General features: G+C 38.4%; 1 protein-coding gene across 1 annotated transcript in view; it reads right to left on the reverse strand.

Moving 5' to 3' along the window:
* The window catches only part of DPY19L4 (dpy-19 like 4 (C. elegans)), a 38,408-nt gene extending 27,661 nt beyond the window's left edge, over window positions 1-10,747 (reverse strand). Inside the window, exons 1-6 of the mRNA XM_006753209.2 lie at window positions 10,729-10,747; window positions 5,252-5,362; window positions 2,577-2,701; window positions 827-917; window positions 186-307; window positions 9-74 (exon numbers count right to left, since the gene is read on the reverse strand). Coding sequence (XP_006753272.1) covers window positions 9-74; window positions 186-307; window positions 827-917; window positions 2,577-2,701; window positions 5,252-5,362; window positions 10,729-10,747 — 534 coding nt within the window. The remainder of the gene's footprint in view (window positions 1-8; window positions 75-185; window positions 308-826; window positions 918-2,576; window positions 2,702-5,251; window positions 5,363-10,728) is intronic.
* Between the last annotated feature and the right edge of the window lie 1,122 nt (window positions 10,748-11,869).

Raw genomic sequence — 11,869 nt, forward strand, 5'->3', positions numbered from 1 at the left:
AATAAAGCAGTGACATATATTCCTTGCAATCCAAAAACAATACCAATATAGAAATATACTGGCTCAATAATCTCCTAATTGAAAAAAATAGAGAGATAAGGAGATAACAGAATTACATCGAGTCATTTTGAGGATTCGTAAGTATGTGAGATAATAACTATTGTAATAAAAAGAAAGACACATACGTTGCTACCCGTTGCTTGATATAAAACACTGGCTATCAGCTCTGGGTATAGAGACAGTTGTTGCACTGCATTTATAGTCCTCAGAGACACAGTTTTGTTGTTATGTGTCAGTTCATACACACCTAAAGACAGAAACAGTTTTCTCTAGGTTATTTATTCTGCTTTTATGATAACTAAACATGTCATTCAGAAGTCATTGAATATTTTAAATTAATATCAAGAAAAATTCCAAAATAATACTGTGTCTCATTTTTCCAATTATTTTATTAAGTATAAGGAAGAACAGTATCTATATTCTGAGACAAATCTCTACAATCAAAGGCTACGATACAGAAGAACAATGTTTTATTTTATATTTATTTATTTAACTTCACCCGAGGACATGCTTAGAGAGAGAGAGAGAGAGAGAGAGAGAGAGAGAGAGAGAGAGATTGAGATTGATATGAGAGATAACACCAAGTGGTTGCCTTCTGTACGTGCCCCGACTTGGGACCAAACCCAAAACCTGGGTATGTGCCCTGACCAGGAATTGAACCGGCAACCCTTTGGTCAGGACGATGATGCTCAACCAACTGAGCCATTTTGGCTGGGAAAAAAAAATAAAAATATTATTATTAAAAACATAAATGTACTTATCATACCTCTTTCAAATGAAGGTGCCTTTAACATATCTTTATAATAAGAGTAATAAATGGCACTGTCACCCTGGAATGTGATTTCTCGTTCAAGCTCCTAAAAGAAAATATAATGATTATTTAAATACCAGTGTCCTAAATTTCAACTGCTATCTTCCATCACTTTCATCTTCTAAACCAGTGGTTCTCTACCTTCCTAACGCCGCGACCCTTAATACAGTTCTTCATGTTGTGGTGACCCCCATCCATAAAGTTATTTCGTTGCTACTTCGTAACTGTAATTTTGCTACTGTTATGAATCGTAATGTAAATATCTGATACGCAGGATGTATTTTCATTGTTACAAATTGAACATAATTAAAGCATAGTGATTAATCACAAAAACAATATGTAATTATATATGTGTTTTCCGATGGTCTTAGGTGACCCCTGTGAAAGGGTCGTTTGACCCCCAAAGGGGTTGCAACCCACAGGTTTAGAACCGCTGTTCTAAACTAATACTACTTATTTATCCATTTATTCAAAGATATATTTGAATTTTCCTTTAAGTAGGTCAAAGTTTTGGGGTTTTTTAAAAATGTTTTTATTGATTTCAGAGTGAGGAAGGGAGAGGGGGAGTGGGATAGAAACATCAATGATGAGAATCACTGATTGGCTCCCCCTACAGGGGATCTAGCCGGCAACTTGGGCCTGTGCCCTGACCAGGAATCGAATCGTGACCTCTTGGTTCATGGGTCATGCTCAACCACTGACCCACATTGGCCAGGCTAAAAATATATTTTGATCCTGAAATTTTCAGATTGTTTCTGAAAACTAAAAAGCTGAGTAAACTCCTCATCATTTCACTGCCACCAAAAGTCCCTGATAAATTAATTGCATGAAGGAAAGCATCCTCATATTTCTATTCTATGGCCTTAAAATATATTACACTAAAATTTTCAAGGTTGATAGTGTTCTCAAAACAGCTTTTACACCATTTTGTTTCTAATGGCTATAAATAAGAAAATACTTGCCCTAGCCCAGTGGTCGGCAAACCGTGGCTTGCAAGCCACATGTGGCTCTTTGTCCCCTTGAGTGTGGCTCTTCCACAAAATACCACACACGGGTGCGCATGTACAGTGCGACTGAAACTTCCTGGACCATGCACAGAAGACGGTTTTCGGCTTGGGTGAGTCTATTTTGAAGAAGTAGCGTTAGAAGAAGTGGGGGGTGTCGGTCGGGCGATGGGAGACGGGGTGCAGGCGGGCCGCAGGATACGCAGCGTGGGGAGGTGCCAAATATCAACAGTACTTAAACTATATAGGTAGGTTAGTAACAATGTACCTACCTATATAGTTTAAGTTTAAAAAATCTGGCTCTCAAAAGAAATTTCAATCGCTGTACTGTTGATATTGGGCTCTGTTGCCTAATGAGTTTGCCGACCACTGCCCTAGCCGGTTTGGCTCACTGGATAGAGTGTGGGCCTGGGGCCAGGTTCGATTCCGGTCAAGGGCATGTACCTTGGTTGCAGACACATCCCCAGTAGCGGGTGTGCAGGAGGCTGCTGATCGATGCTTCTCTCTCATCAATGTTTCTAACTCTCTATCCCTCTCCCTTCTTCTCTGTAAAAAAATCAATAAAATATATATTTTTTAAAAAAATAAGAAAACACTTGTCATACTTATCACACTATTTGGGCTCCCTGGAAAAGCAAATTAGTTAAATTAATATTAAGTACTAAAAAAACTCTCATATGCTCGAAAGTCTTTCTTCTTACCTGCCTGTTGGAAAACCAGAACTTCCGCTCATGGTACGCTGACAAATAGAGAGCATACATCATACCGCTAGTAACTGCTGCAAGACAGCCAATGAAAATCTTTGCAAAGCGCTGAAATAATACATCTGAAAAAGCATATTAAAAGTAGTTAGAGGTAGGTGATGTCTATATTTATGAACTTCAATTAAAAAAGAAAAAGTAATCAAAAGTTATGCTATGAGGTGGATATGATGTGATGAAAATGACATTCTAACTCTATGGTCTTTCTTCCCAAAACCCATTGCCCCAGTGTAATTCTGAGAAAAACAGCGGACAAATTCCAACAGAGGGGCATCCTATAATATACCTAAACCCTATTCCTCTAAACTGCCAAGGCCCTCAAAAACAAAGCCTGCACAACAGTTACAGCTAAGAAGAGGAGTCTAAGGAGACATGACAACTGAATGTAATATATCCTAGATGGTCTCCTAGAACAGAAAGAGGACATTAGGCAAAAACCAAAAAAATCTGAATAAAATATGGACTTTAGTTTAAAATAATGTATCAATACTGGTTCATTAATTATAACCAACATACCTTACTAATATCCTATATAATAAAAAGCTAACATGCTAATTAGACCAAACAGCCAAATGCCCTTGTGGACGTCCTTCCGGATGAAGTTGCAGCAACAGGGGCCAAGGCAGAGGCGATTAGGGGCAATCAGGCAGGCAGGCGAGTGGTTAGGGGCGATCAGGCAGGCAGGTGAGCAGTTACGGGCATTGTACAGGCAGACAGAGTGGTTAGGGGCAACCAGGCAGGCAGGCAGAGGGGTTAGGGGGGATTAGGCAGGCAGGTGAGAGGTTAGGGGCAATGAGGCAGGCAGGCGGAGTGGTTAGGGGCTATCAGGCAGGCAGACAGGCCAGCAGTTAGGAGCCAAAGGTCCCAGATTGCGAGAGGGTGCAGGCCAGGCTGAGGGAACCCCCCCACCCCCATGCATGAATTTCGTGAAACAGGTCTCTAGTTAAATAATAATAATAAGGAAAACTCTGTGTGTGTGTGGGGGAGGGGGGATGATAACTTGGGAATTCTGTACTATCTGCTCATTTCTTCTATAAATTGAACATATTTTTTAAAAATCTATTCATTTTAAAAAGGAATAAGTACTACAATACCAAATATCTAAAGAAAAAATAGGTTCAATCAGAATTACTACTGATATTTTTTTCTTTATCCAGGAATCTTTTTCTTTATTGAGGAACAGTTTACTATAAACTACAGCTATTTAAAATGTACAATTTGTCCAGCCAGCATGGCTGGGTGGTTGAGCATCAACCTATGAATCAGGAGGTCATGGTTCAATTCCTGGTCAGGGAACATGCCCGGGTTGCAGGCTTGATCCCTGGTGTGGGGCAAGCAGGAGGCAGCCGATCAATGGTTCTCATCTTTGATGTTTGTATCTTTCTCTCACTCTTTTTTCCTCTTTGAAATCAATAAAAATATAAAATAAATAAAATAGCCTTAGCTGGTTTGGCTCAGTGGATAAAGTGATGGCCTGAGGACCAAAGGGTCCTGGGTTCGATTCCGGTGAAGGGCAAGTGTCTCGGTTGCAGGCTCCTTCTGGCCCAGGGCCCTTGTCAGGGCTCGTGCAGGAGACAACCAATCGATGTGTTTCTATGACATCGATCTTTCTCTGTCTTTCCCTCTCTCTAAAAATCAATGGAAAAAATAAATATATATACAAAAATAAAATAAAATGTACAATTAAATGACTTTTGATGATTATGTATTTAAAACTTCATATACAACTGTTATGTATATGTAACAATTTCTTGATGAACTAACATAAAACATATTTACATATTTGGATTTTCTACACACAGGATGATTTAGTCCTGCTATAACTATTAAGATTAAATATAAGCATGGGTCTAAAGGCCCAAAGCCTAGTGTTCTGCTACTGAATGACTGGAAGTTTATAAAAATCAACTTGTTGATTTATTTGTTTAGATAAACTAAAATCTTAGCTATTTTCAATATATTATTTCATAAATGTTAGTTTGCACAGCATATTAGACATTAAAGCCTACTTAGATATTACTAAATTAATATGAATATAATCAAAATGCTTGAAGAACCCTACCCGGTAAATCAAATAGTATCTGTATGATAAAATTATTTTAAAATTACTGTTTCCAATAGCATGTGTAAAGCATCTGGCCTGGAAGATAGTAAGAGCTCGGGAAAAACACAATAAGAAAACTTATTTATGGCAGCAATTTGGTTTGGCAAAAGTTCTTCAAAGTTTCTAAACATGGATCTTTTCCTGTGTGTGTGTGTGTGTGTGTATGTGAGTGTGTGTGTGTGTGTTTCATTAAGTCTTACACAATAGCAAGGTAATCCTAATTATCAAATGCTATTAGAAAAATATATATTCAACCAAATCTTGTACAGACACTCCCCAACTTACACTGTTTCTACTTTAAATTTCCTGACTTTAGAATGGTATTAAAGTGTGTTATAAATGAGTGAGATTTAGAGGTGGTTCTTCAGTAAAACCTAATGGAAGCTGTCTGGTATCACCACATCTTAAACACAAAATATGTATCTACATTTAAAGTATTAATATAAAATAGACTACCTAGCATAACTGTATTTTTGCGGGAGCACAAAAACTCCAAATCTATCTAACTTACGTTTTGGAGCTCTTTCAGGAACTGGAGTGTCATCGATTTTCTCTTCTTTGGCAGATTCTTTATTTTCTGAAGATTTTGGCTTTTTTCTTTGGCGCAGTTCTATAGATGGTCCTTAAAATATTTTAAAAGTTATTGCAATGTGTATCAAATCATTCTGTCTGTATCCCAAATGATTAGCTTTTATTATACTAAGGTAAAAGTCACACCAAGACCTATTAGTACCAAAGATAACTTTTTTCATAATTATTTTAGCACTCATCACAAAACTGTCTTTCCTACAAACAAAAAAGACAATATCGGTTCCACCTTCAGCATGTGCTTTCAGAGTCTTAGTGATAAACTAATGAGCTCTTCTCCGGAGATGAAGGTATTTTCACAATATCCCAAAATAAGTAATTTTTTTTCATGATTGGGAAACAAACTGTTATGTAAAAAATTAGCTTATTATTCTAGTTACCTATTAGTTACATGCATAATACATGGATTAATGATTTTTAATCAAAATATAAAATACATTGACCATAAAAATATACCTTATTATTTATTTATTTGTTTGTTTGTTTATTTATTTATTTGATGTATTTTTATTGACTTCAGAGAGGAAGGAATAGGGAGAGACAGAAACATCAATGATGAGAGAGAATCATTGATCGGCTGCCTCCTGCATGCGTGTCCACACTGGGAATTGAGCCTACAACCCAGGCATGTGCTCTGACCAGGAATCAAACCATGACCTCCTGGTTCATAAGTTGATGCTCAACCACTGAGCCATGCCGACCAGGCATCTCATTTTTTACTTTTTATTGATTGATTTCTAGAGCGAGAAATGCGGAATTGTTGTTCCACTTACGTACTCATTGGTTGCTTTCTTGTATGTACCCTGAATGGGAAACAAACCCACAACCTTGGCTCATCAGGGCAACGCTCTCACCAACAGAGCCACCGGGCCAGGTTATACTTCATTTTTTAAATAACCCTGAAAGTTCTGCAGAATTTCACAATGCTGTGGTATCATTATCCTTTAATAGTCTTATAGACTTAGGTATTAGAAAATAGGCTGAACCTATAAATATCCCTGAATTTAGGAAATCTCGGAAAATTCCCCAATATTAGATTATCTACCTTTTATATATCTAATAAAAAAAAGGCATAATGCAGAAAAAGTTCTTTCAAACAAGTAAACTAACTCCCAAATTAAAAAGAAATTTACTATATTCAGTGTAAATACTTTTCCTCATTAGAACTAATTAACTTATGGGGTAAGCTTTGCCCTTATGAGGTTAGAGTGTCCTGTCAAGTTTATAAGGTGGTTTAAGAATTAGTCTCCTCCTAAAAAAAAAAGAAAAAAAATAGAATTTGTCTCCTCCTTATAGAGGAGATTTTTCTTTTCTTTTTGTGATGACTTTAGGCCATGAAATATAAGCCTAAAGAGAGGAGTCAAAAAAGGAGAAGTGAATCAGCTACTCTTGCTGATAAGATGGATTATCCTCTAACTTTACTGTAGAAAATGAATAAAGTAAATGTATTTTATTTTTTAAAGCACACACACACACACACACACACACACACACATAAACGGATATATATTTCAGAAAGAGAGAAAGGGAGAGAGAGAGAGAGATAGCAACATCAATAATGAGAGAGAATCATCGATAGGCTGCCTCCTGCACGCTCCCCAACAGAATGGAGCTCGCAATCTGGGCATATGCCCTAACCAGGAATCGAACTGTGACCTCCTGGTTCATGGGTCAACATGCAACCACTGAGCCACATCGGACAGGCTAAAATAAGTGTATTTTAAAATAGCGTCAAAGTAAATTCATGTTTGCCAAAATATCTTTAAATACTGTCATAGTGAGGAAAAAAACTGTGTTTTGTGGATTCAGTTTGACTAGCCTAATTTTCAACCATTTCTATACTATATTGTGTTACCACATTAGTGAAGCCAATGAATACATAAGAAAATGACATTATTAGAAAAGCCATACTGTGAATTTTGAGATTTTGTGCATACAAATCTGGGTCAACTAATAAATATATTCCTTCTTCATGATGCCCTTTTAATTTTCCCCTTATATGAGTTAGAGCAAAAGTTAGAAGTGGTCAACTAGAATAAAGTTTTATGTAAAGCCAATAAAGTCTTCATATGCAAGTTATTATTTTAAATTTTATTTAAAAAGCATACAGGAAAAAACACACAAAAAGTTTATTTAGCTATACATGCATATTAAACACATTAATAGTTTTAGATTTTTAAAAAAATTTTAATTGGATACTCTCTGAAATCAAATTAACAAATATATTGAGGTTGTTAACAAATGTGTGTGACCAGTGGGTGTTTGTGACCAAGGTAGGTATTTTTATTAGACAGTGTCTAAAAGCACACATTTAAGATAAAGATAAATTGGGAAGGGAGTGTTCACATAAAAAGTGTTCTTTACAATTTTCCTTTTTTTAAAAAAATCTTTATAAAATAAATCACTTTACTAGGGTCTTTAATAAAGTGTTCTCTGTGCACATAAATGGATTTTTATTTATGAAGGTACAATTTATACAAAAATTTTGCAGTTTCCAAAATAATTTATGAAGCATACAAATCTTAACAGTCATCTCTCAAGAATCTACATTAGTAATGATAGATCATACAAATCAATATACTAAAAGGATCTATAATGCTTTATTTTCTTAATTCTAAAATGCCATTCATTTAAAGATATTATTTAATAAGTTTTTCAGGGGGGAAAACCATGAGCATGTTAAATATATGCACTGCTTTTAGAACATGACAATTACAGTGGCATTAAATTGTGGGAACAAAAAGTACAACTTGGGAAATACAGTATTCATTTTAGCCAATCTCTTCAACCTTGTTCTTTTTTATTTATTTAATTTTTAAAAATATATTTTATTGACTTTTTACAGAGAGGAAGGTAGAGGGATAGAGAGAGAGAAACATCGATCAGCTGCCTCCTGCACACCCGCTTCCGGGGATGTGCCCGCAACCCAGGTACATGCCCTTGACTGGAATCAAACCTGGGACCCTTCAGTCCGCAGGTCGACGCTCTATCCACTGAGCGAAACCGGCTAGGGCTTCAACCTTGTTCTTAAAACTAATTTTCTAACTGGTACCATGTAACAAATCTGATTAGATGCAAATCTCACCTGTTTTCTCTATATTGATCTCCAAACTTAATAATTGATAAAGCCAAGAATCTCTCAGTGGTAAGTAATAAAGGCCAAAGCAGTGGACTAACTAGATTATGAATTCTGATAGAAAAGCTCTCGGATAGAATTCAAGTTTCCTTTCACTATTTTACATATTTAGCACTGCAAAGAAAGAAAAAATGAAAATAACACAGCCACAAAAACATCCTGCTATTTCTGGCCCAGTGACCTTTACATGAGATAGTAGGAATACAAAGAGGCCTGCACATGTCCGTCCAGAATGTAGCAATTTCCAAGTGAAGTGTTAGTACTGCTCTACTCCAGGTTGTCACTTCTTTCTTTGCTCTAACATTTTGTTCAGGAAGCATAAACACCCTGACCCTTAGCGTCAAAGAAGACATCTTTTGGAAGATGAGATTCCTAAATATTTATTTAGAGAAAACGTGGGACAACAAAGAGGATCCAAGTGAATAAGCAAAAAAAAAAAAAAAAAAAAAAAAAAAAAAAAAAAAAAAAAAAAAAAAAAAAAAAGATATAGAGTACATGGGGATACAAGTAAAATTAGCCTAATTTTAACACAGTGAATACAATATGTGTTTTGTGGGGGGAAAGAATTGAGTCCTAAGTAAATGTAAAACACTCAGAATGCCTGGCACACAGACATGCTTGCTACAAATATCATTACTAGCATTACTATATAAGAATTTAATTATTCACTGTTAACCATTATACCCCAGCACCTACCACAGTAGGGATCCAAATATTTATGTAACTTAAAAATGTGTTGAGTGAAAATATATTTTAAATAAACTGCAATTGATTATGTTTCATATAAGATGTATTTAACTGCTTTGAAATATCTGTAATTCTACAACCAAAAATCATTTTTCACTTTATATCACATAGTGTAGTCTTTTTTTTTTTAAATTAATTTCAGAGAGGGAGAGGAAGAGATAGAAACATCAATGATTACAGAGAATCATCAATCAGCTGCCTCCTGCATGCCCCCAACTGGGGATCCAGCCCACAACCCGGGCATGCGCCCTGACGGGGAATCAAAAGGTGACCTTCTGCTTCATAGGTCCACGCCCAACCATTGGGCCACACCAGCAGGGTGGTATGGTCTTTTTAACTGTGTAACTATAATGTCATCTTATATGATGCCTAATATTAAAGACTTTTAGTACCCAGTATTAATTTTTTAAATTTATCTTTATTGTTGCAAGTATTAACATATTCTCCCCCTATTCTTCCTGTTGACCCCTTCCCTCCACCCTTCTCCCCAGCATTAACTCAGCGATTTTCAACCCTTTTCACCTCATGCCGCACATAAACTAATTACTAAAATTCTGTGGCACACACACAAAAATATATTTTTGGCTGATCTGACCAAAAAAATAGGTATAATTTTGATTCATTCACACCAGACGGCTATTGTTGTGTTGGCTGTTGTCATTCTTTTTCCTTGACAATCTAAGGCACAAGAGGTCAGTGCCGCTGACTGAAAAAGTCAGTTATTGCATGTCTTAAAAATTCTTGCAGCACACCCGGTGAAAGCTGCTGCTTTCACTTGAGCATGAAAGTGCTCAAGGAAACTTATAAGCTAGCTCAGCAACCTACCCCCACATTTGCAATGAGTCAGAAAAGGAAAAGAAAATATCAAGAAATGTTTTAAAAATATACTGCAGCCAAAGATAAAAAATCCAAGGCAACAAATGAAATTAGACTCTTCCTCACCAACCACAAATAGTGTTGTTTTGAAGCTGTTTTTAGGTAGCGTGTCTTACATTTAGATCCGTTTTAACACTCCGGGAACTCAAGGAAGAGAAGGGAAAGATGAAGCCGGTGTGAGCAGAGGGACCAGAGAGCAAGTCACAGGACAGCGACACACGCCTCGCAATTTCCGTTTTAAACATCGCTTTCCTGCCCTGCCTGGTTTGGCTCAGTGGACAGAGCACTGGCCTGCAGACTGAAGGGCCCCAGGTTTGATTCTGGTCAAAGGCACATGCCCGGGGTTGCAGGCTCCATCCCCAGTAGCGGACAAGCAGCAGGCAACCGATCAACGATTCTCTCTCATCATTGAAGTTTCTATCTCTCTCTCCCTCTCCCTTCCTCTCTGAAATCAATTTAAAAAAATACATTTTTTTTTAATCGCTTTCCACTGAATTCTTAAAACGCTCTCCTTGCACTTCTTGGGTCAATAAGATTTAACTCTAAATAGATCACAATACAAACTCGTCAATAGGGTAAAAAAAAAAAAAAAGTGATGTTTTCCAGCAAAATAAAACCCGCTCAGTCCTGGGACATCATACCTGTTCCTGAAGCTAACATGGCATCGTGAAGTTATTGTGGCAGGCATGTTTCCTATCATAGCTATCGCTCGCCAAGTGCCTCCCAGTTCCCCATTTTTCTCATACCCTGTCCTTTTCTTTCTTTTTTTAAAAATATATTGTATTGATTTTTTCTACAGAGAGGAAGGGAGAGGGATAGAGAGTTAGAAACATAGATGAGAGAGAAACATCGATCAGCTGCCTCCTGCACACCCCCTACTGGGGATGTGCCCGCAACCAAGGTACATGCCCTTGACCGGAATCGAACCGGGGACCCTTCAGTCCGCAGGCCGAGGCTTTATCCACTGGGCCAAACCGGCTAGGGCTCATACCTGTCCTTCCCTAGGACTCGATACTGCAGCGAGAATGAACTCCCTGGCATTCACCCTGCGGGGGCACGGGGCGCTGCCTCCGCTCACCCACTCCCACCTCCACGGCTCTCCCGGCCTCCTAATCCCCAACGACTTCTAGTCCTTCCACATTTGCCATCTCCTCCTGCCCTGCGGGTGAACGTCTTCAGTTTCTGCTTGTTCATCTCTTCCCAAACCCCCGTCTCTTTTGGGGGCCCTGGGCGGAGGCCCCCCTCCACCTCCCCCGCCTCTCATCTGTGCAGGCAGCACGGAGCGCACCTGGTTCAAGAACTACCGCTTTCAAACAGCCACTGGGTGCCTACCTACCCCTGTTTGTATTTTTTATACAGGGCATGGCTGTGCTATTTCTTTTTAACGCCACTGTCTTTTTAAAAATATATATATATTTATTGATTCCAGAGAGGGGGAGAGGAAGAAACATCAATGATGAGCATCATTGACCGGCTGCCCCCTGCACGCCCCCGACTGGGGATGGAGCCCGCAACCCGGGCATGTGCCGAGGAATCGAACCGGAGGTCCCCGCTCCTAAGCTTCTAAAACAAACCATCTAAAACAAACCATTTAAAGGTATGATTTCCTAAGACCCGAGCATTATCCGCTCACAGCCCGTGCTCTCGGCCACTCCCCCCACAGCTTCTGCTGCTCCTACTCGATTCCCAACTTTCAGCGCCACCTCGGTGTCCCACCTCGGCCCACAGAACTTGGGCCCATTCACTCCGCTCCCTCGGGAACCTCCCCCCGCGCCCGCAGCC

This window comes from Myotis davidii, unplaced genomic scaffold (genome assembly GCF_000327345.1).
Source record: "Myotis davidii unplaced genomic scaffold, ASM32734v1 scaffold390, whole genome shotgun sequence".
Taxonomy (NCBI): domain Eukaryota; kingdom Metazoa; phylum Chordata; class Mammalia; order Chiroptera; family Vespertilionidae; genus Myotis; species Myotis davidii.